Here is a 26,848-nt window from a genome sequence, read left to right on the forward strand (position 1 = left end):
TTATTCCTTAACTTTTTAAGGCTTATCACAGTTTCAGACTAGATTATATCTAATTTGAATGGTAGCAGAGGAAGGTTGTACAGTTATCTATGCTGGAAATCTTGAAAAACATACTATTTCAGTGATTCATTTTTATTCCTCCTCCCCTTTTTCCTTTCTCCTCCTCTTTAATTTTTAGCAGCCTTAATTCTTTTAAAAGTCAGATATTCTAGCACTCCTAAAAGTTTAGAAAAGTGAGGAAGGGGTAGAAGATCACTCATAACCCTGTTACCCTAACAATTACTCTTAATAATTTGTGTATCCCTTTTTTCTCTTTCTTTAATACATATACGTATTGCTTTTTACATGGTTATAGCCATTGTGTACATTTAGTATTAACTTTTTAAAATGTAGTCAAAAGCATATTTAATTTTTAAACTTAAATATAAAACTTAGATTATATTTCTGTACTCTCCGCATGCTTATAAAGTCTTCATAATGATCAGTTTAATGGCTCCTTAGCATTTACCCAAATGTTATGTACTTAACTCAGCAATGCTCATTGTTTTGGTGCTCATGACATATTTTTGAATACTAGAAAATTTGGTGGTGTAATTGAAGAGATTAAGACTCTTAAATGAAAACAAGCTCCAGGATACAATATGAAAGCTGCCCATGGAGTTGTGCATCACGAATACCCTACTTTGTCATCACCTCTCTTCATTCATGAGGTGGTTTTACTAAAATTTTAACCAGAAAATAACACTATAAGATGGTGAATGAATTTTTATAAGGTAGCTGTTGTATTGTTGCAGATACTGTATTACCTTCTAGAATTGACATTTCTTTAAAAAAAAAAAAAAAGCAGTACATAAACATTGGCCCTCACAAAAAGAGGTGGTGTCCCTATTGCTTTCAGCCAAATAAATACTTGGGTCTTATTCAGTGCTAGTTGTTTCATGACATTCTAAAAAATTAAAATTAGCTTTAATTTATCTCAGTAGTTTTTATCAGTTAATACATACCATTTACTGAGTGCCCATGTCCACCATGTGTCAGGCATCCTGCTAGACTTTTAAAGTTTATTAACTTAATCCTAACAGTTTAAGGTGTACTTCTCATTGTTTCCGTTCTACAAGTGAGGAAACAAACTCGGAAATATTAAGTGACTTGCCTACGGTCCCAAGCTGCAAAATGGCCCATATAGTTCAGTGTGACTCCAAATCCCTTTATCTTCCTCTAAAAAACAAAGTACTAAAACTGGGAAGCTTTCTTGAGAAGATAGTATTGTAATAATCAAGCAAATACTGAAGAAAGAGGTATAACTAAAATGTTTCAGATTTTTTTTTTTTTTAGGGCAGTGCCCCAGAATGACTCAGTGCTGAGCACATAGAGCATTCTGATATGCATATGTAGTCCCCAGGAAATTAGCTTTGCAGAACCTATACTTCTGACATATACTAAACTGACTAATTTAGGAGACTCATGGAATATGGATGTGAGGACACATTAATAGAGAGGGTTGTAGTAGAGTCACAAAAATACATAGAATTAAGGATTGTAAAGCTCCACAAGTGTGGGAAGCAGCAACTTTGTTTATTGAGAGTTTGAGAGAAGTAGGTGTTGTTATACTAGTTATTCATAGACCTAATTGTCAGTTCATTCAACAGATATTTGCAGTGTTCCCACGGATGTGCCAGGCAGCAGGGTAGGCACTGGGGATGCAGTAGTAAATACAACAAAATCTTTATCCTCTTGGAACAGAAGCAGACAGTAAACATTAAGGATGACAGGTCTTGATAAATGCTCTAGTATTTGTGGGGGAGGAGTATCAGATGGCGTGATCGAGGAAGTCCTCTCTGAGAGGTAACATTTGAGCAGAGCCCCGAGTGTTATGAAGGAGTGAGCTGGGCAGCTCTCTGGAGAGATTCCGGACAGAAGGTAACAGCAAGTGCCGAGACATTGAGGCGGGGGTGTGCTTGGAATGCCTGAGGAATAGCAAGGAGGCCAGCGTGGCCGGACCAGGGCAAATGAGGGCAGCAGTGGTCGTAAAGAGATTTGAGGTGTGTTAAAGATTTGAGATTTTATTCTTGGTATGGTCATCAGCCATTGGAGGGTTTTGAGCAGGAGAGTGACGTGTGACGGCTGTGCTGTGGGGAATGGCCTGTTAGAAGGCAAGCGGGGAATGCCGTTGCAGCAGCCCACGTGAGATGCGTTGGTGGCATGGGCCAGGGTGGTTGCTGTTAAGGTGTTAGGAAATGGTTGGATTCAGATGTATTTTGAGAGTCAATCTTATATGGTATGCGGATGAACCCGATGCAAGGAACGAGGAAATGAGGATTCAGGGACACCAAGACGTTTGGCCTGAGTTGCTGGAAGGATGCAAATGCCATAGGAATAATATTTTATTTTTTAAACATGGACTCTTCATCCTGATTACCTAGGTTTTTGCCTGGGTGACTTTCAGTAAGGTGCTTTAACTGCCTGGATTTGAATCCCAGCTGTGCTATTAACTACATTTCTGACCTTGGGCACGTCACTTTAATTTCACTGTGCCTTAATATTCTCATCTGTAAAATAGCTATTACTGTGGCATCTGCCCAGATAGCTACTGCATGGGTTAACTGAGTTAAGAATGTAAAGTGCTTAGAACAGTGCCTGATGCATAGTAAGTTCTTAGTAAATTCTGGCCGTAATTATTATATGAACAATGATCTGTTTTATTCACTGCTGCTATGCCCAGGACCTGGAACAATGTTTGGCAGATGATAGGTGCCCGAATATTTGTTCCCTGAATAAATGAGTAAATGGATGAACTGATAAATGGCAACCGTTCACTTCATAGGACATGCTCCTGTGTTTCCTATTCTGTTTAAGCCCTTCCAGCCTTCTGGTGTTTTTCTCTCCTCATTAATGGCCCCAGACTTTAGTGTGGAGAATGAGGTCTATACACCGTTCCTGAGATTGGGTCCAGCCTGTCTGTTTTCTTGCCACAGAATTTGGTACCCTTTGAATGCTTTCTGTGTTTTAGTGATGAAGGGGTTCTAGCAAAGTCTGGTGCACTGATTGCTCTCTTAGTACTCCTCCTAATTTAGGTTCAGATTTCTCTCAGGAGACCTTGGGCACTACTTAAATGTTAATAAAAAGGCAACTCTGACTGTTCCACTTTATTTTTATGTGCTACTTTGCATGGTTTTCAGTTATTTATTCAATTAGTCTCATATGCTTCCTCTGTTTTCCTGTGATAAGGTGAGATTTTCTCTGATCATAGTTTATGAGGAAGTTAGAAAGGAGAATGACAGGGGAAGGTTAAGATTTAAACAATCATGTGATAGCCTCCAAAGTTGTCTGTGCCCCTTCCCTTTTCTGCTTTTGCTGCTTCTACCTATTGCCTGGATCTGGCCTCTTAGATTAGGCTACTTCTGTTCTCTTCTATCTGCTCCTTCTATTCTCCCTCAGCTATGGATGTGGATATAAAGTGGGAGGATGAAGGTCAAATATGGTTACAATATTAATAGGAATGTAGATTGTGAATACAGATTGAAAATCTGTGGCTACAGATAAAGAAAAAAACTATCTTAGTTGAAATTTGGATAATATCTCAGTTTTTAAGAGGAGGAAATTGAAGCACATTAGGCAGAAGGTTATAGACTATGTCTCATGGGACTAGAACTTAGTTTTACATTTCTAGCAAGTATTCCATTTTTCACCAGAATACGAGATTTTCACTTGAAGTTCATTTGCAGTGGAATGAGATCATCTAAGATTATAACATTAGGAAACATAAGTTATGTAGAAACTCTTATGTAGAAACTCTTATGCCAAGAGTATACCAAAAAAATTCCATTAGTTGAAGTTAAAAATAAAATTTTTCTTTTCTCCTTTATTATCCAAGTGGTGGTAGGAGCAGAGCTTGTTGCTTAAAGTGGTCACGCAGGTTAGTAGATTATCCAAGCATCAAAGAGAGGCACTTAATGTATAACTTACTGATTGGCAGCATGGGTGGCTACAGTCCATTAGATTATGGTGACCACTCTTGAACTCACAGAGGGTGTTTAAAATTACTTAATAGTTGTAGGACCCACTGTTGTTGTTTATTGTCAAATAGAAGATCACAGATGAGAGGCATGGGAGGAATTCACTCTCTCTTACCCAATTTTAAGGTGAAAAGTTCTGTTTCAGTGTAGTTCCCACCTGAACTGATGCTGAAACTCTGCCTTCCTCACAGGCTTGGTGTGAAGATTAAATGATTTATGTGTGAAAGCAGCTTGTAACTATAAAGTGCTCTTCCACATATAAGGAGCAGCATTTAAAAACTCAGTTTAATGCTTAAAAATATTTTACTGGCATCGGTACAAAGAAAATAAAAATCTTTCATCTGTTTTTTATTTCTGCATTGTTTTAATGGTATTTATTAATAGCAGTTGCTGTCTCTTCTTCTAGAAACTAATATGTAATACTACATCTTATTCCATTCTAGGCGGCTCGGGTTGGTAGAATAGACGCTTTCGTTCAGAGCTTGGACAAAAATTTTATGGTTCCAGTAGGTGGCGCTATAATTGCTGGCTTTAATGATTCCTTCATTCAGGAAATCAGCAAGATGTATCCAGGTAAATAAATCAGTTGCTCTTCAGAAAAAGTAACTAACAAACAAAAATCCATTTGTACATAGGCTACTGTAATAAATCTTAATTTACAAAGCTTTTTTCCCCTTCTGAATGTAACTTATCATCCTTATTTCAGGAAGAGCTTCAGCTTCACCTACTTTAGATGTCCTTATTACTTTATTATCACTTGGATCGAATGGCTACAAGAAGCTATTAAAAGAAAGAAAGGTAAGCTTTCCTGTTAGGTGTAAACAATACTGTTGACTAAAACAGTACTCCAAAGAATTGGTGTTTTTGTCTATTGGTTTATCACATTGGGATGTAGATACCTAGCAAAGTCCTAGGGGATTTACTTTGATCTGGACCCTCCCTATGTGGTTTTCAATTAATCATTGTTATCCTGTCTATTCAGATATCCTGAGGAATCTTGGAAAAGTGATTTTTGCTTTTGTGTTTGTTTTTGTCTTAAGAAACTCCTGCATCAGGGATTCTTATTATTTGGGTAAAATTTAATTCATTTATCACTTATAGGTAGAGGCTCTTAAAAGACAAATGGACAAATTTTTTCTGTTTAGTTTTGGAAGCCTGAAGATTTGTTTAGTTGTGACGTGTCAGTTGCAGGAGGAAGAACCAGGTCAGATGTTGGCCAGCTTCTCATTCTAAAATAATAAATCCATCCCTTGGCATTATTGGAATGCTGATGAACTCATTGATTATGTTGGTTATGAAAAGAAAAGTGACATTTGTGCTTAAAAATTGGACTTTGTCTCCAGCAGTAAAAACTAGCTTAATTCAGGGACAACTCCAAAATTGTAGACAGAGACAATGTTGGTAGGGCAGGTCAGACTAAGGTGTTGTATTCATCTCCCATCTGGGAGAGCTAGAGGCCCCTGGTGCAGTTTTTGTGTCTGTATAACTTTCTAACACTTAGTAGCAATTACAGTCCCTTAGATTTATAATAGTAATTTACATATTTTAAAGTATTTTCATGTACGTCATCTGATGGATCCTCTCAACAGCCTTATGAATATGTAACAGAAGTTTAACATTTTCTGTGCCCTGTTTTACCCTAGTCCCTTTCTCCCCACTAATTCAACGCATAGGAAAGTAATTATTTACTTTCCATTGTTAGGACATCTCTTAAGATTTACGTGATATAGGAAAAGATGCTCAACCTCAGTCATTAGGGGAATGCAGATTAAAACCACAGTGAGATACCACTACACACCTAGGAGAAGGACTAATATTAAACAAACAAACAAACAAACAATAAAAACAGACAACACTGGCAAGGATCTCAAGCAAGTAGAACTCTCAGATGTTGCTGATAGGAATGCAAAATGGTACAGCAACTTTGGAAAACACTTTGGCAGTTTTTTTTTTTTTTTTTAATTGGCCCTTTTTCTTTTTTTTTTTTTTATAAACATCTTTATTGAAGTATAATTGCTTCACAATGGTGTGTTAGTTTCTGCTTTATAACAAAGTGAATCAGCTACACATATACACACGTTCCCATATCTCCTCCCTCCTGAATCTACCTCCCTCCCACCGGCAGTTTCTTATAAACATTTACTTACCACATAAACTAGCTGTCCCACTCTTAGCTGTTTACTCAAGAGAAATGAAAATTTGTATCTGTACAAAAACCTTTATGTGAATGTTCATGGTGATTTTATTCATAATTGCCAAAACCTGGAAACAACTCAAATGTCCATCATCTGGGGTATAAACAAACTGTGGTACGTACATACTCAGCAATAAAAAGGAACACAAACTACTGATATATGCAATACCGTAACAACTCTCAGATGCATTATGCTAAATGAAATAAGCCAGGCTTGAAAGGCTACATATTGTATGGTTTTATTTATATGCCATCCTGGAAAAGGCAAAAAAATATCAGGACAGAGAAAAGATCACTGGATGCTAGAGGCTTGGGCTGGGGGAGGGGGCTATTAATGGTAGTGAAATGTTTTGTATCTTGATAGTGGGAGTAGTTTCATGACTGTATGTTTGTCAAAATCCATAAAAGTGGACACCTGAAATTGTACTATATGTAAATTATGCCTGAAAAGAAATTTTAAATGATTAGACTAACACTCCAGTTTGATAAACTCCAAGAAGTAATCATCTTGTTCTGACCAGGAGAAAACCTCAGCAGAATCTTTCAAGGGCCCTTCTCCGTATGACAGGTGAAGACTGTTTATAGATGCAGAAAACCGTCATCTCTCTGTATGAGAGTTGAGTTGTATCCGATGTCAGTGGGTCTTAGCTCTCCTGTCACTAGTTGTTTCACTATGGAAAAGGTTCTTGAACTCACAGATTTTGTTTCATTACTTGTGAAAGAAACAATTGCTATCTCAGGCCACTTCTAGTTCTAAAAGATTATAGAATATTTCCTGAAATAAAACAGCTACTTTCTGGGCCTTGAGCATTGTAATCATGGGAATTGGCCTGTAATTTAGTAATCCAGCACAAATCATATGGGTAATTTATAAATCAAACTTTTTTAAGTTTGAAATTTTTAAGATGATGGTCTCTTCAGTTTCATGGTACCACCTATCCATTTCCGCCCCCATTAGGCTGTCTTGACCCCTCCCACCCCCCATCTGAACAATGACAAGCCCATTTAAAATAGCATGGTCTACAGTATGGACTAGTGTTTCTTTGAAACTCAAAGTAGATAAAGTTGAGTGTAGGATAGGTTTCATTGAGTAAATACTTAATTTACTAAATATCTGTTGAGCATCTGTTATGTGTCAGGCACATAATATTGATAGAGCAATCAATAAAACAGACAAAGATACCCGCTCTTGTGGAGCTTGCATTTCATATGGAGGACACCAGCAAATCACATAACAAATCACAAAAACATAAATGTTTATTTATATTCACAAAAAATATAAATGTTTAATACATAAATTATAAAGCTGAAAGCGCTATGGAAGAAAAGAATAGAGTAAAACAAGGGGGGATTGGGGATGATGTGTGTGGGAAAGTGGTGAGAATTGATTCTTTAAATGCAGTGGTTAGTGCAGGCCTCGTTGAGAACGTGACATTTGGGTTGGCTTGAAGAAGTTTGAGGGAGTATACATGTATGATGGAGAAGAGTGTTTCAGGCAAAAAGCCAGCACCAGGAATCAGGGCCGAGTCAGTGTGTTTGAGAAGCAGAGAAGAGGCCAGTATGGTTGGAGCAGCGTGATCAAGGAGAGTTGTGAGAGTTGAGGTCAGGATGGTAATGGGGGTGGGGCCCGTCATGTAGGGCTTTCTAGGCCATATAAGGTCTTTGCCTCATATTCTGAGTGAGATAGATAGAGAACCATTGGAGGGTTTTGAATAGAGGAGTAACGTGACCTGATTTGTATGTCGAAGGATCGCTCTGGTTGTCGTATTGAGAACAAATTAGGGGGGCAAGGGTAGAAGTTGAGCTTTTGCAGAAATCAAGAAGTGATGTTGACTTGGATCTAGATGGTGCCAGTGGAGGTGATGGAAGTGGTCGGATTCTAGCTCTCTTTTGAAGATTGAGCCAACAGAAATTCCAGATGAATGTATTGTGAGTGAAAGAGAGACATCAAGGATAATTCTGAGATTTTTGACCTGAGCAGTTGTAAGAATAGAGGAGCCATTAACTGAGATGGGGAAGCCCGTGGGTTGGAGGGGAAGGCCAAGAGTTCAGTTTCAGACAAAGCTGAAATCAGGATGTCCTCTGACATCTAGGTAGAGATGTAGGTATGGAGCGCGATACAAGTCTAGTGTTAAGAGAGAGAGCTGAGCTGGACATAAAAAATTGGGGGAGTTAATTGGCGAAGAGATTAGCTGAGATTTTAAGAGAATGAGTCTAAACAGAAAAGAAGTGCAAGGACTGAGCTCTGGGGCACTCCAACATTAAGAGGTCTGGGAGAAGGAAAGAGACCAGAAAAGGAGACTGAAAAGGAGGGAAAGCAAGAGTGTGGAGTCCTAGAAGCCAAGTGAAGGAAGTGTATCAAGGAGGGAAGTGTGATTGCCCAGTGCCACTGATAGGTCAGGTAGAGTGAGCACTAAGGTTTGACTACTGGGTAGAAAAGTTTCATGTAAAATCATTCTTAACATAGTCTTCCAATGCAGGGCTTGTGTTATCTAGCAGATACCATATATGTGTAAATACACTTATGTATATATATGAAGTTATAACCCCTAATACTGAGCACTTACCATGTGGCAGGCTCTCCCTGAAGCACTTTGTCATGTATTCATTTAATCCTCACAGCAGCCCTGTGAAGTGTTATCCTCATTTGACAGAGAAGTAATATGTATGAGGTAAATTGTGGGACATGGATTTAAATCTAGGCAGTTGGGCTTCTGATCCTCTATCTTAAAACCTCTAAACTGTACTTTTTTTTTTTTAATACAGGTAAATAATTAGTTTGGTAGCAATGTAGCTACTTTAAATAGCTATAAATCTGAAGACCTAGGTCTACTAATATCCAGAGGATGCAAAAACAATAATACATTTAGCTGCTTTGGCCAAAAAAGCTCAGTTGTATTTTAGATATACACTGTTTGCTTGTGCAGAACCAATGTTGCTGGGGAACTCCCTCTCTGACTCCAGGTGGTCCTGGTGAGACTGTCAGTCACAGGGTCCCTTCTCCTCTTTCTTAGGGGTGGACGTGTGATCTGGCTAGCCTCGTTCGCAGGTGGACATGTGGAGATAGAGTCCTTCCAGCAGATTTGATAGTTCATTTAGAGATGTTGTGTATGTTGCTTTGCAGATAGTAAACTGTAAGGATGTAATCTTATGACTCTCAGCAGCCAAATTTCTGGCCATGCCAAGAAAGCCTTCTTTAGAGTAGAGAACATAAGAGGGATAACAGAACTGAGAGTCATTTGAGTCTCTGGATCCAGCCTTACCTGCTTGTAGAACTGGCTGTTAGATGACCAATAAATTACCTCTTTCGTTTTAAACTAGATTTCTAATGCTGATACTTCTTTTTTTTTTTCATTGAAGTATAGTTAACTTACAATGTTATATTAGTTTCTGATGTACAGCAGAGTGATTCAGTTATACATATATTATATTCTTTTTCATATTTTTTTCCATTATGGTTTATTACAGGATATTGAATATAGTTCCTTGTGCTATACAATAGGACCTTGTTGTTTATCCATTCTGTATATAATAGTTTGTCTAATGCTGATACTTTCAATTCCTCTTATACCCTTCATAATGTTTCAAACATTCATTTCTTCTTTTCCATTGTCCCTGCCACGACTCCCTAACTAAAGCCCTTACCATATCGCACCTGGATGGTTACAAGAACTTACTAACTCTTCTCCTGATCCCCAGTCTTGGTCTACTCTAATTTGTCATGCTGTAGAGCAGTGCCAGATTATATTCTAAAAATGGGGAAGTCCCTTTTGGTTCAGTGGTTAAGACTGTGCGCTTTCACTGCCGAGGGCGCGGGTTCAATCCCAGGTCAGGGAACTAAGATCCCACAAGCCGCTCAGTGTGACCAAAAAAATATATATATATATATTCTAAAAATGCACCTTTCTTCAAGTTATTCCGCTTTGGGTTTTGGTTGCCTGTAAGGCAAAATCCAAACTCCTTAGCCTCCCATTATGATCCATCATGATCCTTTGTGCTCTGGTCCCACATTACCTGAGCAGCATTGGCCCCTGCTCGTTCATTCATTCAAGCAAAGAAATGTTTATGCATAGGCCCTAAGGTTAAATTTACAAACAAGACTGACATAGTCGTTACCCTTAAGGAAATTATAGTCGGGGAAGTCTACGTATTAAATAAATAATTACAAGTCTGATGAGAGTTATGAAAGAACAAGCAGAGTATTTGAGAGCATATATCACCTAACCCAGCTGGGGCACCTAGCCCAGCTCTCACAGGGTCAAGTGTCACCAGAAGAAGTGACGTCTATTCTATGAAAATGCAACTCGTGCACTTATTAAGTGGCCCCCATGGTTTAATTGTAGGCTAGAATTGATGACTAGCATAACTGTAGAATTCTTAAAGGGTATTTTAGACTGAGTCTGGAAAGCAAAGTATTGTGCAATTATTGGAGATTTTGTGATTTAGATCGCTTTCCTTTAGGGTAAGTTCAGATTCAGTAGGTCTGGAGTGGGGCTTAGACACTGCATTTTAACCAAACTTCCCTGATAAATCTGATGCACACCCAAGTTTAAAACCCATTATTTTGGGGCACACAGGTCACTTGTATCTATAACGGCAACTTGGAGAGGAAATATATAATATCATAGCATTTTAATACTTATACATAGATAATATTTCATGGCGTTTGAGATGAACTGCACAAATACCGCAAAAATCAAAGCTTGAAAATATAACTTGTTAGTTTTCTATTTATTTCTGGTAGTTTTAGTTGTCATAGTTATAAAGTTTTCTTATACTGTAGCTACTTTTTACCTTATATTGATCAGTCTGCAGATTTGGCTAAAGTTTCATTTTTAAACTAAATAAATAGAATATGTTGTAGCTCAAACAATAAAACCATTACACAGAGTTTTAAGTTAGACATTTTAAAATGATACTTTATTATATAGATACAAATTTTTAAAATTTTTATATGCTGTTATTATAATATCAAATAAACATACTATTTAGTTTTTCCTGTTTTTGTTCTTCTTGAATTGAAACTGTAAATAATAGCTAATAATATTAAATATTTGCTGTATAAACTAATATGTCTTGAGTAATTTTATAGTAAACTTATTTAATTAGCAAATTAAACTGACTGTTTGAATGCACATCCCTGAAAAATTACCATCAGGTGTCTGAAGTGAAACTTGGTCCTTGATTTTGGGTAGTCTAGTAGATTACTGCCTACTTTGGAGTTTGCCAATCAATCCCTCTATTCTTTGCTTTTTATATAGTAGATGCTCATCAGATGTTTTTAGAATGAACTAATGCAGGGCATTTGGGAACACATAGGTCCACTGTTGTATAGTCTTTTCTTGTTTTACACAGAATAAGTATCTTTCTATAAAATTAGGCAGAAAGCAAATAACATTTTGATACTGACTTCCATTGTGACTTGGATGTTCTTATAAAGACATTTCTCCATATGGATATAGTTGAAAACTTGTGAAAAGGAGTAAGTTAAAATGGTGATTACCTGTTGTATGTAACAGGCACTGTACTTCTGGGAGTAGGGCTTCCTCCCTAGTGGATACTCCTCTTCCAAAAGTACTTTTCTTACCCCTAAGGATTTTGGAATTGTTGATATTAGGGGTGTTCTGTCATCTTTTTGGAATCTAAGAATTTCTTTTATGCCATGCTTCTTCTGACCATTGACATTTAGGGTTTGACTTTAAAATTTTCAGCTACTTTTAGGTGATACCAAAGGCCCATGCAGGTGTACATTTTGCTTAGCAAGGATGAAAATCCACCTTCTTTGAGACTGGCCTGCAGCAATATGTAGCTCAGCTGGTGAATGGATCCAGTAGGCAGCCCAGCTCTGCTCTTCATTGTGACTTTGTCCTTTATGAATCATTGGGTAAATATTTTGTGGGGATATTTTATGTTTTTAGTGTTATGAATTGGATGACTCCATTTTAGATGTCAAGCGTAACTCGCTTTGTAACATCCAGAACTTTGTTCTTTTCCTTTTTCTAGATAGTGTAGAGTGGAATGAACAGGGACAGGACAAGAATGGGATTATAGCTGCAGGGTATTAGCATGTGTCTGTAGGAGTCCTGCTAGCTAATGTTAGTTATTTCAACCTGAAAACTATTTTAGGCTAAGGGAAAAGTAGGTGGGTAGGAAACTAATATTTTTATGAATGTCTGCTGTATGCCGGGAATTCTGCTAGGTTCATTATATTCATTATAATGAATTCATTATTCATTTCATGTACTACTCAGAGCAAGTTTCTGAGGTAGGTATTATCCCCATTTTACAGATGAAATTGAGGCTAGAACAAGTATACTTACCGAAGGATCACATATAAGTGCCAGAACTGCCATTGAAACCCAAGTCTAGGTGATGCTAAAGCCTCTGCACTTTCTGTCTTCCCACTCTTCCCACTGCTTCCAGTCACCCATCCACTGTTGTGGAAGTGTTTACCTGCTGTGTGCTAAGCATTTGAGCCATCAGAATGATAATCTCCTGACCTCTATTCTTATCTAGTGGAGGTGTGTAAAACCCCAAAGGCTCTAATGTATTCATTGGTTTTATTTAAAATTCTTTGTATAGAATTTACTTAGAACAGAGACTGTCTATAGTAGTAATTGTCAGAGTATAAAAATGCTCATTTGAGAATTTTGAGAACTCTGTCATTGTAAGAGCATAAAGTTTGCTTTTTAACAACATCATTCAACAGAAAAGTCTTTTTGGTGAAAAATGTGGATGTCCTCCATAAACCATAATTGCATGTATGTAGCATAAATATTGTTTTTTTATTGGATTTGTTGCAGAAGTAAAGGCCTCTTTTGTTTAAATGGACTTGCTTTTGAACTGTGGAAATTCAATCGTGATAGTTTATTGGTTTAGCTGTGGAGAAGCTGAGGCAAAGCTATTTTGCTCCAGCCAGAGCTATTTATATACCATCACTGAGAGTTCCTCTTTATATTATTGGTGTTATTGCCTACTAAAAAAGGAACGTTAAAAGACAACTTAGGATTTTTTTTTTTTATTCCTTGCCCTTATTCACCACAATGATATTTTTAGAGTTTATTTCATCTAGCTCTGCATCTTCCAAAAAGGGTTTATCTTTTTCACAGTGGAGGCAGACAAGAACTCAGCTTGAAGCCATTCCTTCTCAAGCCTTGTTTTTTTTTTTGAAGGGTGAAAGGATCAAAGAGAGTGGAACTCTGGGTGTGAATTGAACCTCTTTGCTCTTAGCCCCTTCCTGATCAACACATCTGCTTCATTGAGGGGAGAAGTGACCAGGAAGTTTAACCGAAGAGGCCTTTAAGAAAAGGGGTGAAAATTGAAGAAACTATTTCTTTGAGTTGCTCTATGTAGAAGGAAAGATCAGTCTTAGACGTTCATCCTTACTTCACATTTGGTTCTGGAGAAGATCATTATAATTCTGCTTAGCTTTACTTTTAGAAGAGTGCTTTGCTGAACAGGGCAGGCAGATAATCATTCATTGTTGCAAATATCTGCTGAATTGGACCAGCGCAGGAGAGGAATGACAGAGGACTGGCTGCTCCAGTGGCTGGACTTTGTTAGCTGCAACTTGGAGAACGTAAGACACAGCTTCAAACAATGTCCTATAATAAAGCTAAGTTGGGAACTTAGAAGATTTGCAGCCCTAAAAGTAGAGTAGTTGAATCTCAACAAAAGTGTCAGATTTCAGGCCTGGATATGGGGCTTCAACAGAAGAGTTTGAAAGCAGTGCTTTAGCCTGTGATGCAAGGAGTATGCCTGGACACTGTGGCCTGGCCACAGTCATAGATAGCAGCATCCCTCATTTAGTACTGTTGTCTTCACTTAAGGACATCTGTGTGTGTGGATACGTACCAACAGTCCGTTGTCCATCCATCCTTCATGTTATCAATGAAATACCAGACTACTTGTTATGTTTCCTTTTTTTTGTATTACCCACCTTATGAGGCAGATTGTAATAATATGTGAAGTTCTCTTTTATCTTATCCTGTAATATGAAGCAGTATAAGCATAAGACCTTTTTCTTTAAAATTTAGTGAATTATGCACATCTTTGGGTTCTGGGAAGGGATAAGCTAGATTGCTGGGCTTCACAACTGCAAATCAATTTGCAAAAGACTGTACGAAAGATAATGCTTAATATAATTCAACTTCTCTTCCATTAACATCTTGAATTATGGTGTAAAGTTTTGTATTTTTAGTCTAGAAATGTAGCTGACATTAGCATTCAGGTATACAGTTCAGTTTATCTCTAGTGAAGAGTCTTTTAAAATTAAGTTAAATACAGCACAAGAGACATAGAAAATCGATAATATTTCATTTCTTTTAAGTAAGATCTTTCTGTATACATTTGCTTGGGGTGCTTATAAATTTCTCCCTTTACGGAAGTATTTTATAATAAATGTCAGTTATAGATCTAACTGTAGCAAAAAATAGTGCAGGTTCTGGAATACCTTTGATATATCAGATAAAAACTGCTTAGCTAAGTATTAGTGTAGGAAATAGTGGTACAGTCTCTTAAATGATATTTTTTAAATGTAGTGATATCAATGGGAGAGCATTTAGGACCTTAATATGAGAAATACTGTAGGATTCAGTACATTGAGCTTTAAGATATTGTAAACTGCTTTGCTTATTGGATTACCTATCATAACCCTTTATATGGAGTAGAGATACTAAAAATATTTGCAGATGGATGTGAACTTGACTCACTAATATATTCTTTTTTGTTTAATTACTCCCATACTAGTGATATGTGATTGAGTTAGTATTACGTTCATAGTCTGAAGATTTTTATCCTAATGTTAGCTACAGTTCTAGTGGCATTAGCAAGTCATTGACAGAACTGGTTAGAACTAATTTGTTAAATATTAGAAATTGAACATTGGGAAAATTTGTTTTTTAATAGCCACAAATACATTAGTAAATTTAAAAGCACCCTCCAGGGGTGTTACTAAGGAAACATTTCTTTTTTTTTTTTATTTAGAAATAGCTAAGTACAAATTAAGGACAAATTAACTACTCATCAGGTTCCTTTCACTCTACAAGTGTAACCGCATTGGTGATTACTGTGAGCCATGACTAGATAGAATAATATTCTAAATTGGCCCTCACAATTGAAATAAGTTTTTTTGTTGTTAGGGGGGAAAATGTAAGAGTCTGTAAAAGGCATTTCCTGGCTATCAGATTTGTTTCTGCTTATGAGAGGTTAATGAATTTGAGAGTAAGAGAGAATTAGATGCAGATTAAGACTTTGGTGTATAATATAATGAAGAAGAATCAACAGTTAATATCTAAATTAAAATATGTGACTCCTTTTTTCTTTTTTAAACAACACTGAGCATTTATTTTCTTTTCTTTTTGGCCTCGCCACGCGGCTTGTGGGATCTTAGATCTCCGACCAGAGATTGAACCCAGGCCTTCGGCAGTGAAAGTACCAAGTCCTAACCACTGGACTGCCAAGGAATTCCCAACACTGAGCATTTAAATTATGACCTAGTTACTTCAGAGTAGATGAAAATATATAAATGAAACCTAGGAATTCTACTCTTCATTAACTCTGGTGTGGTACTAAAAGATTATGAATTGTTTCAGTTGCAGGAAAAACTCTTGATTTTTTAAATTTCATTTGATTTTCTTATTGTTTCACCTTCTGAAGTGAACATCGATATTACTTTAAGAAGGAGGGGCCAGGAAATCTTTATATGTCTAAGAAAAGATGCCCACTCTTTTTTCTGTTTCTGCAAATGGTGATAACATATGCATCCTTAAGTATTTCTATACACTTTTTTTAATGACAAAAGAGAAAGACTTATTACATATAACAGTGTGTTTACTTATAGCTTCATTCGGCATGACAGATGTGGGCGTTAACTTTTTGAATATAAAAAGAATCAGTACATTTTAGTGATCTAAGGTTTCATCATTCTGGCATGCTGAGAATTGATCTTATAAAATATCCTAAAAATTTAAGAATGACTATTAGTTAAAGTTTTTTTAGTTCAGAATATAAAATATACTGTGTTGACAAGGATAAAAATGTTTGTGGTCTTAAGGAGACTCATTAATAATTCATAAACCTGGTAAGAATTTTCCTCTTTTTTAAATCTTTACCTAACAAAAGATGGAGTTAGTCATCTACTACGTACTTTAGACATGAAAAAGCTACTCTGGGTCTCAGTGTGGGATCAGACTATCCAACCCTCACCGTAGAGAAAACTGAAGCCGCTTATGTGGCCTTTGAAGTTGAAGTATCATTTCCTCATGTCTCCACTTGGGTACTCTGTTGGCCCTTGGCTCTTTGGTGCATCATTAGAGTTTATATGTTTTGACTGTGGCTGGAGGAGGTCAGTGCAAATGGGTTTTGTTCAGCTGCAGACTCACTTGGGCAGATTTTCATTTCAACACTTTTTAAAGTGCTTACTAGGAGAAGAAAATATAATTTTAGGTCAAACAGTTGCCAACTTAATATTTGTAGCTTCATTAAATTCTCACATACATGTGCACATGAGATTTTGTACTTGTAAAATATATGTATTTTTATTTTTTACTACTGGGTATACACTATTTTTCAGAGTAGGATCAAGAAACAATTTTACAGTTTGCTGTAAACTTGTATTTACAGCAAATACAAGTTTTTAGTTGCTGTATTCTTTTAATTGAGTTAAGGGAATTGTTAATTTTAAGTTTATAATATTTAAAGGAAATACATTTTTAAACTGCCTCTTCCTAAGTGTGGCACATACTAAAAGTCTGGCACGTTTTTCTTGGTGTTGGGAAAGCAGTGGTGAAGAAGATAGAAAGTCCCTGCTTTCAAGGAGTTTTTCCATTCTAATAGGTAGTCATAGGCAATATTTACTTAAGCAAATAAAAGAGAAATTTCAGACTGTGATAAGTATAGTGAAGGAACCAAAATAGGTAATGGTGTTGGAGGGAGATTGGGAGTTGGGGGTGGGCAGAGTCGGAGAGCTACTTTAATAGGGAAGTAATAAAGAAAGGTCTCCTTACATTGTGACAAAAGGGACCACTCATGGAATCATCTGGGAGAAGAGCTTTCCAAGTCCAGGGGAAGCAGGCACAAAGGTTCTGACATGTTCAGGGATTGGAAAGGAGGCTGATGTGGCTAGCATGTAGTGAGCGGAGGGGATGACTGTCACTGAGTTGGGTGTGTTGGCTGGGGTGGGTCACGTGGATGAAGAGTTTGGTTTTTTTAACACTTAACAGGAGGAAGTTGTTGGGAGGAACATGATCTGATTCATGTTTTTGAGAGACCACTGTGGCCTCTGTCTGGAGGGGTGGGAAAGTAGGCAGAGAAGTCATTTAGAATCTATTGCTGTAGTCCAGGGGAGAGGTTGATGGCTGCTTGGACTAGAGTGGTAGCCCTGGAGGTTCTGAAAAGAGGAAGGATTTGTGATAGATATGTGATGGCCCCAGAGCAGGAAATGTGCTGGTTCTTTACCTTTAAATCCTGTGGTTTCTGGTAATTCTGGCAGCTTTAAATCTTTCTATATTGTGGCAAAGGAAAAGAATTACTCCTAGGGCATATGAATGACTTAATTTACAGCATAGACTGTACACCAATCAGGGTTGTTTTATTAAATCTAACAAGTTGCACGTGAGTATTTATTTGATTTTCTTTAAATGTAACATTTTGTTGTTGCAGGAAATGTTTTCATATTTGTCCAACCAACTAAAGAAGCTGTCAGAAGCCTACAATGAAAGAGTGTTGCATACACCTCACAATCCCATATCTTTAGGTAATTTTTTTTCTTAAGAAAAAAATAGTACTTCTGAACCATCCCCAGTGGGAAGCTGGTGTTTCTAGGAAGAGTATGAATTCTTTCTGGTTACAGTGATGTTTCTAATTTCATTACAGTGCTAATTTGTAAATTTTAAAAGTTTAGTCAGCCTTTATAAATGCTGTAATGTATTTCTAAGATAAAACCTATACGCTGAAGAAAGAATTCAAATCTATGTTAAGTGTTATACTGAATATATGGAAAATAATACTTTTAACTCTTGCTTCTCACCAAAATAACTTGGTCACTGATAAGGATTCTATATAAATATTTTAAAATTTCTACCAGTTAACAAAACACCATAACATTAAAGATATTCTTAAAATTTTTAATGCTATTATTATTTATTTTCTTGAGTATGCCTGTGTTAGAGAAATCTGTGTTTATGATCATTTCATTTTGTCATGTAGTACAAGAGCTACTAAACAGGATAAAAAGAATGTTGACTTTTATGCATTTAACTAACTTTTAAACTTCATGATTACCCCTTTTAATTTGTGAATATATATAGTATAATATGGTTCATATTTCATGTATATCTGAGGAAAGTAAGGAAATAATAATTTGTAATTGAAGCCTTTTTCAGGAATGGGCTTCCTTGGAAAACCATTTGGCCACTGATAGTAATAAAATCACCCCAATCAGTCCTTTGTTGGTTTATAATCTATGTAGATGTTATAGAAGGTGATATGGTATGATTTGAATCCCAGTTCTGCCATGTACTAGCCTCTAACTTCCTTTTCCCTAAGTAGAGATAATGATCCCTCACATACAAAGTTGTTAAAAATGGTTGAGATTATATTTGTAAAGTATCTAGTATGGTAAGTCATATTATCCATGTCATTGTTCCATTTATATAATTGGAAAATTCACTTTTTGGAAGGGTGATACGGAAATTCTCTTCTGATTCTGAGCATTTTTATGTTAACATATTTTTATCTGATATGGAAACAAATCCTTACTATAATTTATTAAATACATTAAAGTGAAATGGTGCCATGTGACAATGAATAAAGAGTGATATCTCCATGAAATAAGACAGTCACAAAAAGACAAATGCTGTATGATTCCACCTATATGAGGTACTTAGAGTACTAAAAATCATAGACAGAAAGTGTAATGCTGGTTGCCAGGGGGAGGGGAGAATGGGGAATTGTTGTTTAATAGGTATAGAGTGTCAGTTTTATAAGATAAAGTTATGGGGATGGATGGTGGTGATGGTTGTGTAACAAGATTGAATGTATTTAGTACCACTGAACTGTATACCTAAAAATTGGGTAAGATGGTAAATTTTATGTTATATGTTTATTAGCACAATAAAAAAAGTGATGTCTCCGTGATTGTTTGTTTCTTAAGTGGTTTTGTGCTGGTGAACCAAGGCTTACTGGAATACTTTTTTCTTTTTCAGCTATGACACTTAAAACACTAGATAAACACTATGACAAAGCTGTCACTCAGCTTGGCTCCATGCTTTTTACCAGACAGGTTTCTGGAGCCAGGTAAGTATGTTTAAAAAAGGATTGGATTTATTTCTCTTTTCAAAATTAACACTAATAAAGCACCTTTCTTTAACAGTAAGTCCCCCAAGTATGTGCTGAACTGCACCTGAGAATTCATCGTGGAGGAAAAGAATGATGAGGTAGAGAATCTGTAAGGCTGTCACACAGTCAGTCACCTGTGGAACGTGAAATAGTCACAGGAAAGATATGAATTTTGTTTGCTTTAATAGACATACAAAAACAAAGTTCATTACCCCTCTGTACAAATTTTTGTCTTTATTTTCCTTTGTTAGATAATCTTCAGTGGTGTCACATTATGGTGTTAGAAATAAGTTGTCTTCATTACTAAGTTTAAGTGAAAATGTTTTTAAGGAAAAGTCCATTTCCTAAACTGAAAACGCTATGCAGTTCTTGTCTAAGTACTGCCTTTGAAAAATCTACTTTTTGCTTTTATATGTACATAGCTTAAGATGAATTTCATTTTTCATTTTATGTTTGATGAGGTCAGAGAAAAATGACTTGAAAAGTACCTTGCTCTAAGTACTCTTCTTTACGTGCTTCTGCTAAAGAATTTCTCTCTGACTACCAGAGGTTAGAGATTTCACATCAAAGAACAACTTTTTAAAAGGAAAAAAATCTTCTATTAATTCACCTTTTACCTTGATGAGCTATATCTATATGCAGCATAGTTTTTTTTTTTTTTTTTTTTTTTTTTTTGCAGCATAGTTTTGACGCTTCTAAAATGGTTTTCTTGGCCTTGCTTTTTAGTGTTGCCATATTTGTCTTTGTGTTTAGGTTGATCTTAATTAAAAAATCTTAATTAAATCTTAGATCTTAATTAAAAATTTAAAAAGTTCTTAAAAAAAGTACTGTTAGAAATCTGCTTATATCAAGTATGACAGTGAAATCAAACTTTAAAAATGCATGTACCATTGCTGAATATTACTGATTGCTGACCATCAACCCACTGTAAGCAGTTATGTAATTTCTGCTGGATCCTGGCTTTAAAACCCTCCATTGCATAACATGATCAGATAGGTGTAATTCTAGTCCATTGATTACTTGAGACGATACACGGCAGTTAATCAAAGGGGTTTGATTTACAAACTTAAATATTCCATTAAAGTGTGTATATGTGAAGTCAGATTCTGGTATTTGATACAAAAACAGAAATAACTTTCTTTTTACCTTTTTATTTATTTTTATTTTTGGCTGTGTTGGGTCTTCGTTTCTGTGCAAGGGCTTACTCTAGTTGCGGCGAGCGGGGGCCACTCTTAATCGCGGTGCGCGGGCCTCTCACTGTCGCGGCCTCTTTTGTTGTGGAGCACAAGCTCCAGACGCGCAGGCTCAGTAGTTGTGGCTCACGGGCCCAGTTGCTCCACAGCATGTGGGATCTTCCCAGACCAGGGCTCGAACCCGTGTCCCCTGCATTAGCAGGCGGATTCTCAACCACTGCGCCGCCAGGGAAGCCCTCTTTTTACCTTTTTGAAGATGTAAAGGTGTTTTTGATTCCTAGAGCTTGTAGCTCTTTAATAGAAGATAAGTAAATGGTAAGCATCAGGTAGTACTTTCCTATGTGAAGTGCATTGTATAATTTTATTTTAAGGCTGCAGTCTGTTTTCATAGGCTACGATTTATGGCTGTTATTAAACTTCTTACTAAGTAGGTGTAAGGCTTAGTAACACAGCTTTCTTTTGTTTATGGGTGATACTCTGTTAACATCACCAGACATACTAAATTGGTAATTCTTTTCCCTTTCAGGGTTGTGCCTCTTGGGTCTTTGCAGACGGTGAGTGGCTACACTTTCAGAGGCTTTATGTCACATACAAATAATTACCCTTGTGCTTACCTCAATGCCGCATCAGCCATCGGTATGAAGACACAGGATGTGGACTTGTTCATAAAGAGACTTGACAAGTGTTTAAAGACAGTAGGAAAAGAACAAAATAAAGAGAGTGATGTATCTGGAGTTGACAATTATGATAAAACTGAAGACGTGGATATAGAAGAAATGGCTTTAAAAATAGATAATGTACTTCTTGGCACATGCCAGGATTCTTCCTGATGACATGTGAAGGGTTTCTTTGTGATAATTTAAAAAAAGTGATGAGGCTACAGTATAAGCTAGCAGTTCAAAGAGAAGACTTGAGATTTCTGAATTGAGAATTTCATGGAGAATATTTGGTCAAGGAATAGAACATGGTCTGAGCTAGCCATTGACAATTGTTACATTTGTTGTTCTTAGACTGCCTCAATCATTATCCTTAACAGGTTATAATGTGCAATTAGCGTTTTTCTAATTGTTAAATATTTGCCAAATATTATGATTCAGATAATTCTTACTAATATAATGATAGTAAAATTGCACATTACTCTAATTCTCTTTGAAATGTGTAGACTGCTTCCTTCTGACCATTCTCTATCATTCACAAATTACTTATGTTTCTGACCACACAGAATTTAGAAAGATCGCTAATGCTACTAATTAGATGTTTGTTGATGTGTGTAAGTCACAGTATGCCTGTAAAATGGACATTTCCCAGGAAAGCAGAGTCAAGGTCAAGGTGTAAGCTTTAATTTTTGCTCAGCAGAAATGGATCTCAACTGGGGATGATTGGCTTCTTATATCCAAGTAACATCTGGAGATTTTTTGGGGTTTTTTGTTTGTTTGTTTGTTTTTTCGGCCATGGCACACAGCTTGTGGGATCTTAGTTCCTCGACCAGGGATTGAACCCTCGCCCTCAGCAGTGAAAGCGTGGAGTCCTAACCATTGGACCACCAGGGAATTCTCTGGGGATCTTTTTTGATTGTCAAACCTAGTTAGGATGCTATTGACATCTAGCGAGGGGAGGCCAGGGGTGCTGTTCAACATCCTACAATGGACAAGACAACTTCTCAAAACAAAGATTTATCCAGCCCAAAATGTCAGTAGTGCTGAGGTTGATAAAAACTGCTCTAAAGTAAAAGAACTCCTCAGTAAAGAGAAGTTTTCCATAGCAACTTTAATTATTCAGTAGTACTTCAAAGAAGGTATCTCTATAAATGTTACCAACTACACAGCATATAGATTCTTTTTTTTTTTTTTAACATCTTTATTGGAGTATAATTGCTTTACAGTGTTGTGTTAGTTTCTGCTGTATCACAAAGTGAATCAGCTGTATGTATACATATATCCCCATATCCCCTCCCTCTTGCGTCTCCCTCCCACCCTCCCTATCCCCCCCCTCTAGGTGGTCACAAAGCACCAAGCCGATCTCCCTGTGCTATGCAGCTGCTTCCCGCTAGCTATCTATTTTACATATGGTAGTGTATATATGTCAGTGCTACTCTCTCACTTCGTCCCAGCTTACCCTTCCCCCTCCCTGTGTCCTCAAGTCCATTCTCTACATTGTGTCTTTATTCCTATCCTGACCCTAGGTTCATCAGAACCATTTTTTTTTTTTAGATTCCATATATATGTGTTAGCATACAGTATTTGTTTTTCTCTTTCTGACTTACTTCACTCTGTATGACAGGCTCTAGGTCCATCCACCTCACTACAGATAGTTCTATTTCCTTTCTTTTTATGATTGAGTAATATTCCATTGTATATATGTGCCACATCTTCTTTATCCATTCATCTGTCAGTGGACACTTAGGTTGCTTCCACAGCATATAGATTCTTAAGTGAAAACTGAGGTTACCATTTCTAAATATGTAATTATAAATTGTTAATATGGCATGTGTGCATTCTTCCACTTGGGAAAGTAAAAACTTTATTCCATTGTTTTGCTTCAAGGAGTCTGTATATTTGGTTGGTTTGTTCAGGTGTTTTGCACAGCTGTCGTCAAGAGTGGTTAACGTGGGGATTCTGAACATATTTTTGCTGGGGAGGTGAAAATGATGGAGTATGAAGAACAGGTGTATTCCCTTCTCATTGCCCATATGCTTACTTTCTGAGTCTGAAATTCCAGACTTACTGGCTATAACTATTACGTTTGTTGTTAATTTTAAGAAATAGACTGATGTCTCATAGCCTAAGGAGTTAGTGAAGCCTCTGAATGCATCAAAATGTCAAAGCTGTATTTCTGAAGACTTGCTCTGTGGAGCATTTATTCCTAAGAGATGCTCATGGATATAAAAGGTTCCACGGACAAGTAAGTTGGGGACTTTGCAAACCTGCCTATTGGCATATTAAAGTCTCTAAGAATTCCTTCTATTCCAGTTTGAATGTATCCTTATCTAAAGATGGAACCCGTTTTTTTAATTAAATACTTACTGACATCCCATTGAACGTACTTTTGAAAACACTACAGTAGAGAATGCCACGTTGCTTTCTGGATGGTGTTTTTCTCTATTGTTTTGGCATTGTAAACTATGTTAAATGTGAGCTCAGACAGCTGCCACTCCCACGGGTAAGTTAGAATATTTTGGACACTGGCTTGACAACCTTGGAAGTCAGCTGTGTTGAGATAAAGTACTTAATTACAAATATTGTAAAGATTACTTTAAAATTATTGTGTCTTTGGGGTTCAGATATTTGAAGTGGCTGGGTTCTTTAAATAGCTATAATAACTTCTTTCAAAGGAGTAAATCCTGGATTAAAAAATTGTATAATTTTTTTATGTGAATTTGAGACTGAATTGTAGAACTAACAAAGCTGAAGAGTTGCTGTAGACCCTCTCGAATCTGTGAAAGGGAATGAAGTGATGTTGCAGATGTAGATGCTGGCAGTGCAGCGTACCGTCCACGTAAGCCAAGATCGTTTTATAGAACGGGTGATCGATATTGTGTGATCATCATTTAGTTTAAGAAAGGCCAGAGCCGAGAGACCAGCAAATGTTTTCTCATCTGCAGTGTATCAGCAGTTCTTGGGCTTCAGCTGCTGAATAGATAATAATTCTAATTGAAGAAAAATTCCATGAACCCACATGTGAATGATAGATATAACATTTCATTCCTGGTGCATAAAAATCAGCTGCAGTTTTTATTATTAGTCCTTTCTTTTCAGAGGTTTTGGAATTCCAGCTCTATTCCTGCTGGTTTCAATTTGACCTTGAGGTTGGAGAAGTCACAAGAATTTTTGAAGGGATGTTGTAGGTTCTGCATATTGAGGCTTTCCTTTGCCACCACCCCAGTGTCCTTTGACTTGCTGTCTCTCATCTCCACATATGAGTATAAAAAAGCATTTACATACAGTTATTTATTTTAACCTGCTAGCAATGATTGATAAGCCTCATAATTGGCCTCAGTTATTCTCGTACTGGGGCAGAGGGGCAACGGATGATATCTTTTCCAGTCAGTGACTAAGATGTCCTTTTCTGTCTTTACGATCCAACTGCCCTTATTAAGACTATCAGGCAGAATTTTGGAGTTTGGTTTTTAAAGTCATTGGGCTGTGGTAGTCTGCCCAGAAAAGAAAACTGAATAACATGAAAGATTCTTTAGGTCACCGAACGTATTACTAATTATACATACAGCAGGGAAAGGTATTTTGAATCCAATTCTCAATTTGGCTCTTAAGTTCTCTGCTGACAGATTCTCCCTCTATGTGATACTAGCCTTAGGAACTCTGTGTTCAACTATAAATCTTTTTATTTAGCTTTTTGCATTAGTTGACAAGTTGACCGAATATGAACTATTGAATACAGTTATGTTCAGCCAATAGGCACTTGATATGCAGAATGATAACTTTAAGTTTTTTCTAATGTTTTGCTGTAGCACATACCTCTATTGTGGTTCTGTTTCTCTAACCACTATAATAAGAACTGTAATTGAGGTCTAAGGTACGGGATGTGCTTTTATTTTTAGACTATATGGCTATGATACGTTTTAGTAAAATTAAAATTAAAACAGATAATTTTTTTAACCAGCAATGTTACTTTAATATTGAATTAGTAGCTCATCGTGAGTTAAATTCTTGTGTTCTTTCATAGAGGAAAATAGCCAACAATTGACAACAATGACAAACCCTGATGAGTCTCATTGATAATACACTCAGAGAAATTTTTTTGAATACATCCACATTTGGTGCATATGAAAGTTGGGTTTTCTTTCCCACTGTCTAAGATGTGCTAATTTCTGCCAAGCCCTTAAATGGTTTTGTTATGTTTTGCATTCATGAGGCTGACCTTATTTTGTAACTGAGTTTGCGTACACAGAAGTTTGATCATTTCAGAAGTTTGATACCCTCTGAATAATCTGATAAAAACAATTGAATATGCTGTTAACATATAACATAAAGAAATCCATCGAACAGTTCTTTTCCTTGTCTGTCAAATTGTGTTGATTATTTGTCTCTTGTGGCCGCTCAGTGTACAGGTCTAAGACTTACCCGCTGCTTCCTTTCGTGCCTTCCTTTTTACTTGCATGCTCTTTGTTGGCCATTATGGTAATATACACATGTAAGGTGATGAGTTCAAGGCTAATGAATATATCTTTATAATTTTCCACCTAATATTCTACAGTTCAATCTAAGACCTTAAGCAAAATCTGGAAATGTTTATATGGTCTTGTTTTTATCAAGTGGTATCAACTTGAACTTTTAGAGAAATGTGAGGAAAGGCTATGTTCTTCATATTTATACATATAAATGTATAATTGTGGGGGATTTTAGCTATTAGAATTGAAGCTGGTGTCAGCCTGCTAACCTGTATGTTATACTAAAAGAAAAAGATGTTTCCAAAAATATTTTTGGTGTAGACTATGTATAAATAAAACTAAATTGTATAATTTATTACATGAAATAAATTTGTAATAAATCATTGATAGTGCATTATGTTATTTTACCTAATCACTGCTCCAGATACAATTTGAAAGTACAGATAACTAACATTAAATTACTTGCCCATTTTTTGATTCAGTCAACAGTATTGACTTGCCCAGAAATCAGCAAGAAAAGGCATACTTTATAATGAGAATCATGAGTCACGGGGGTGGAGGCTAGATTATTTAAAAAACAAAACAAAACAAAACCCAGCAACCATTTCCCAAAGGATCTATTGACTATAGAAAGTTGGAGGCTTAGAAGTATTGAATCTTTTCTAAAGGAAACACCTTAATTAAAAATAAAATAGTGTCACTTCCTTCTTCAGCAAATTTCATTTTTAAATTGTACTATCTGAATTTTACATGTAGTTCTCATTTGATTTGGAATTAGATCTCTGCGCTGGTACTTATTGACCATGTGAGTTCACATATTTAACCTCTCTGAACCTCAGTCTCATCATATGTGAAATGGGTACAATCCTATAGGATTGAGAGTTAAATGAGATAACAAGTAAAGTGATTAACTCAGTGCCTAAAACATAGCGCTTGCCATTAATAACTGCTATGGTGGTCTGCATAAAGCTATAATGTACCA

At 36.5% G+C, this 26,848-nt stretch overlaps 1 protein-coding gene across 2 annotated transcripts in view; it reads left to right on the forward strand.

Annotated features, from left to right (window-relative positions):
- Nucleotides 1-26,251, forward strand: part of SEPSECS (Sep (O-phosphoserine) tRNA:Sec (selenocysteine) tRNA synthase) — a 38,360-nt gene extending 12,109 nt beyond the window's left edge. For both annotated transcript variants that reach the window (XM_082389296.1, XM_082389297.1), the window contains 5 exons: nucleotides 4,460-4,589; nucleotides 4,723-4,814; nucleotides 17,872-17,965; nucleotides 19,416-19,506; nucleotides 21,268-26,251. In XM_082389296.1, coding sequence (XP_082245422.1) covers nucleotides 4,460-4,589; nucleotides 4,723-4,814; nucleotides 17,872-17,965; nucleotides 19,416-19,506; nucleotides 21,268-21,571 — 711 coding nt within the window. In that variant the 3' untranslated portion in view covers nucleotides 21,572-26,251. The remainder of the gene's footprint in view (nucleotides 1-4,459; nucleotides 4,590-4,722; nucleotides 4,815-17,871; nucleotides 17,966-19,415; nucleotides 19,507-21,267) is intronic.
- The last annotated feature ends 597 nt before the right edge of the window (nucleotides 26,252-26,848 follow it).

The sequence above is a fragment of the Balaenoptera borealis genome (assembly GCF_965194805.1).
Source record: "Balaenoptera borealis genome assembly, chromosome: 4".
Taxonomy (NCBI): Eukaryota; Metazoa; Chordata; class Mammalia; order Artiodactyla; family Balaenopteridae; genus Balaenoptera; species Balaenoptera borealis.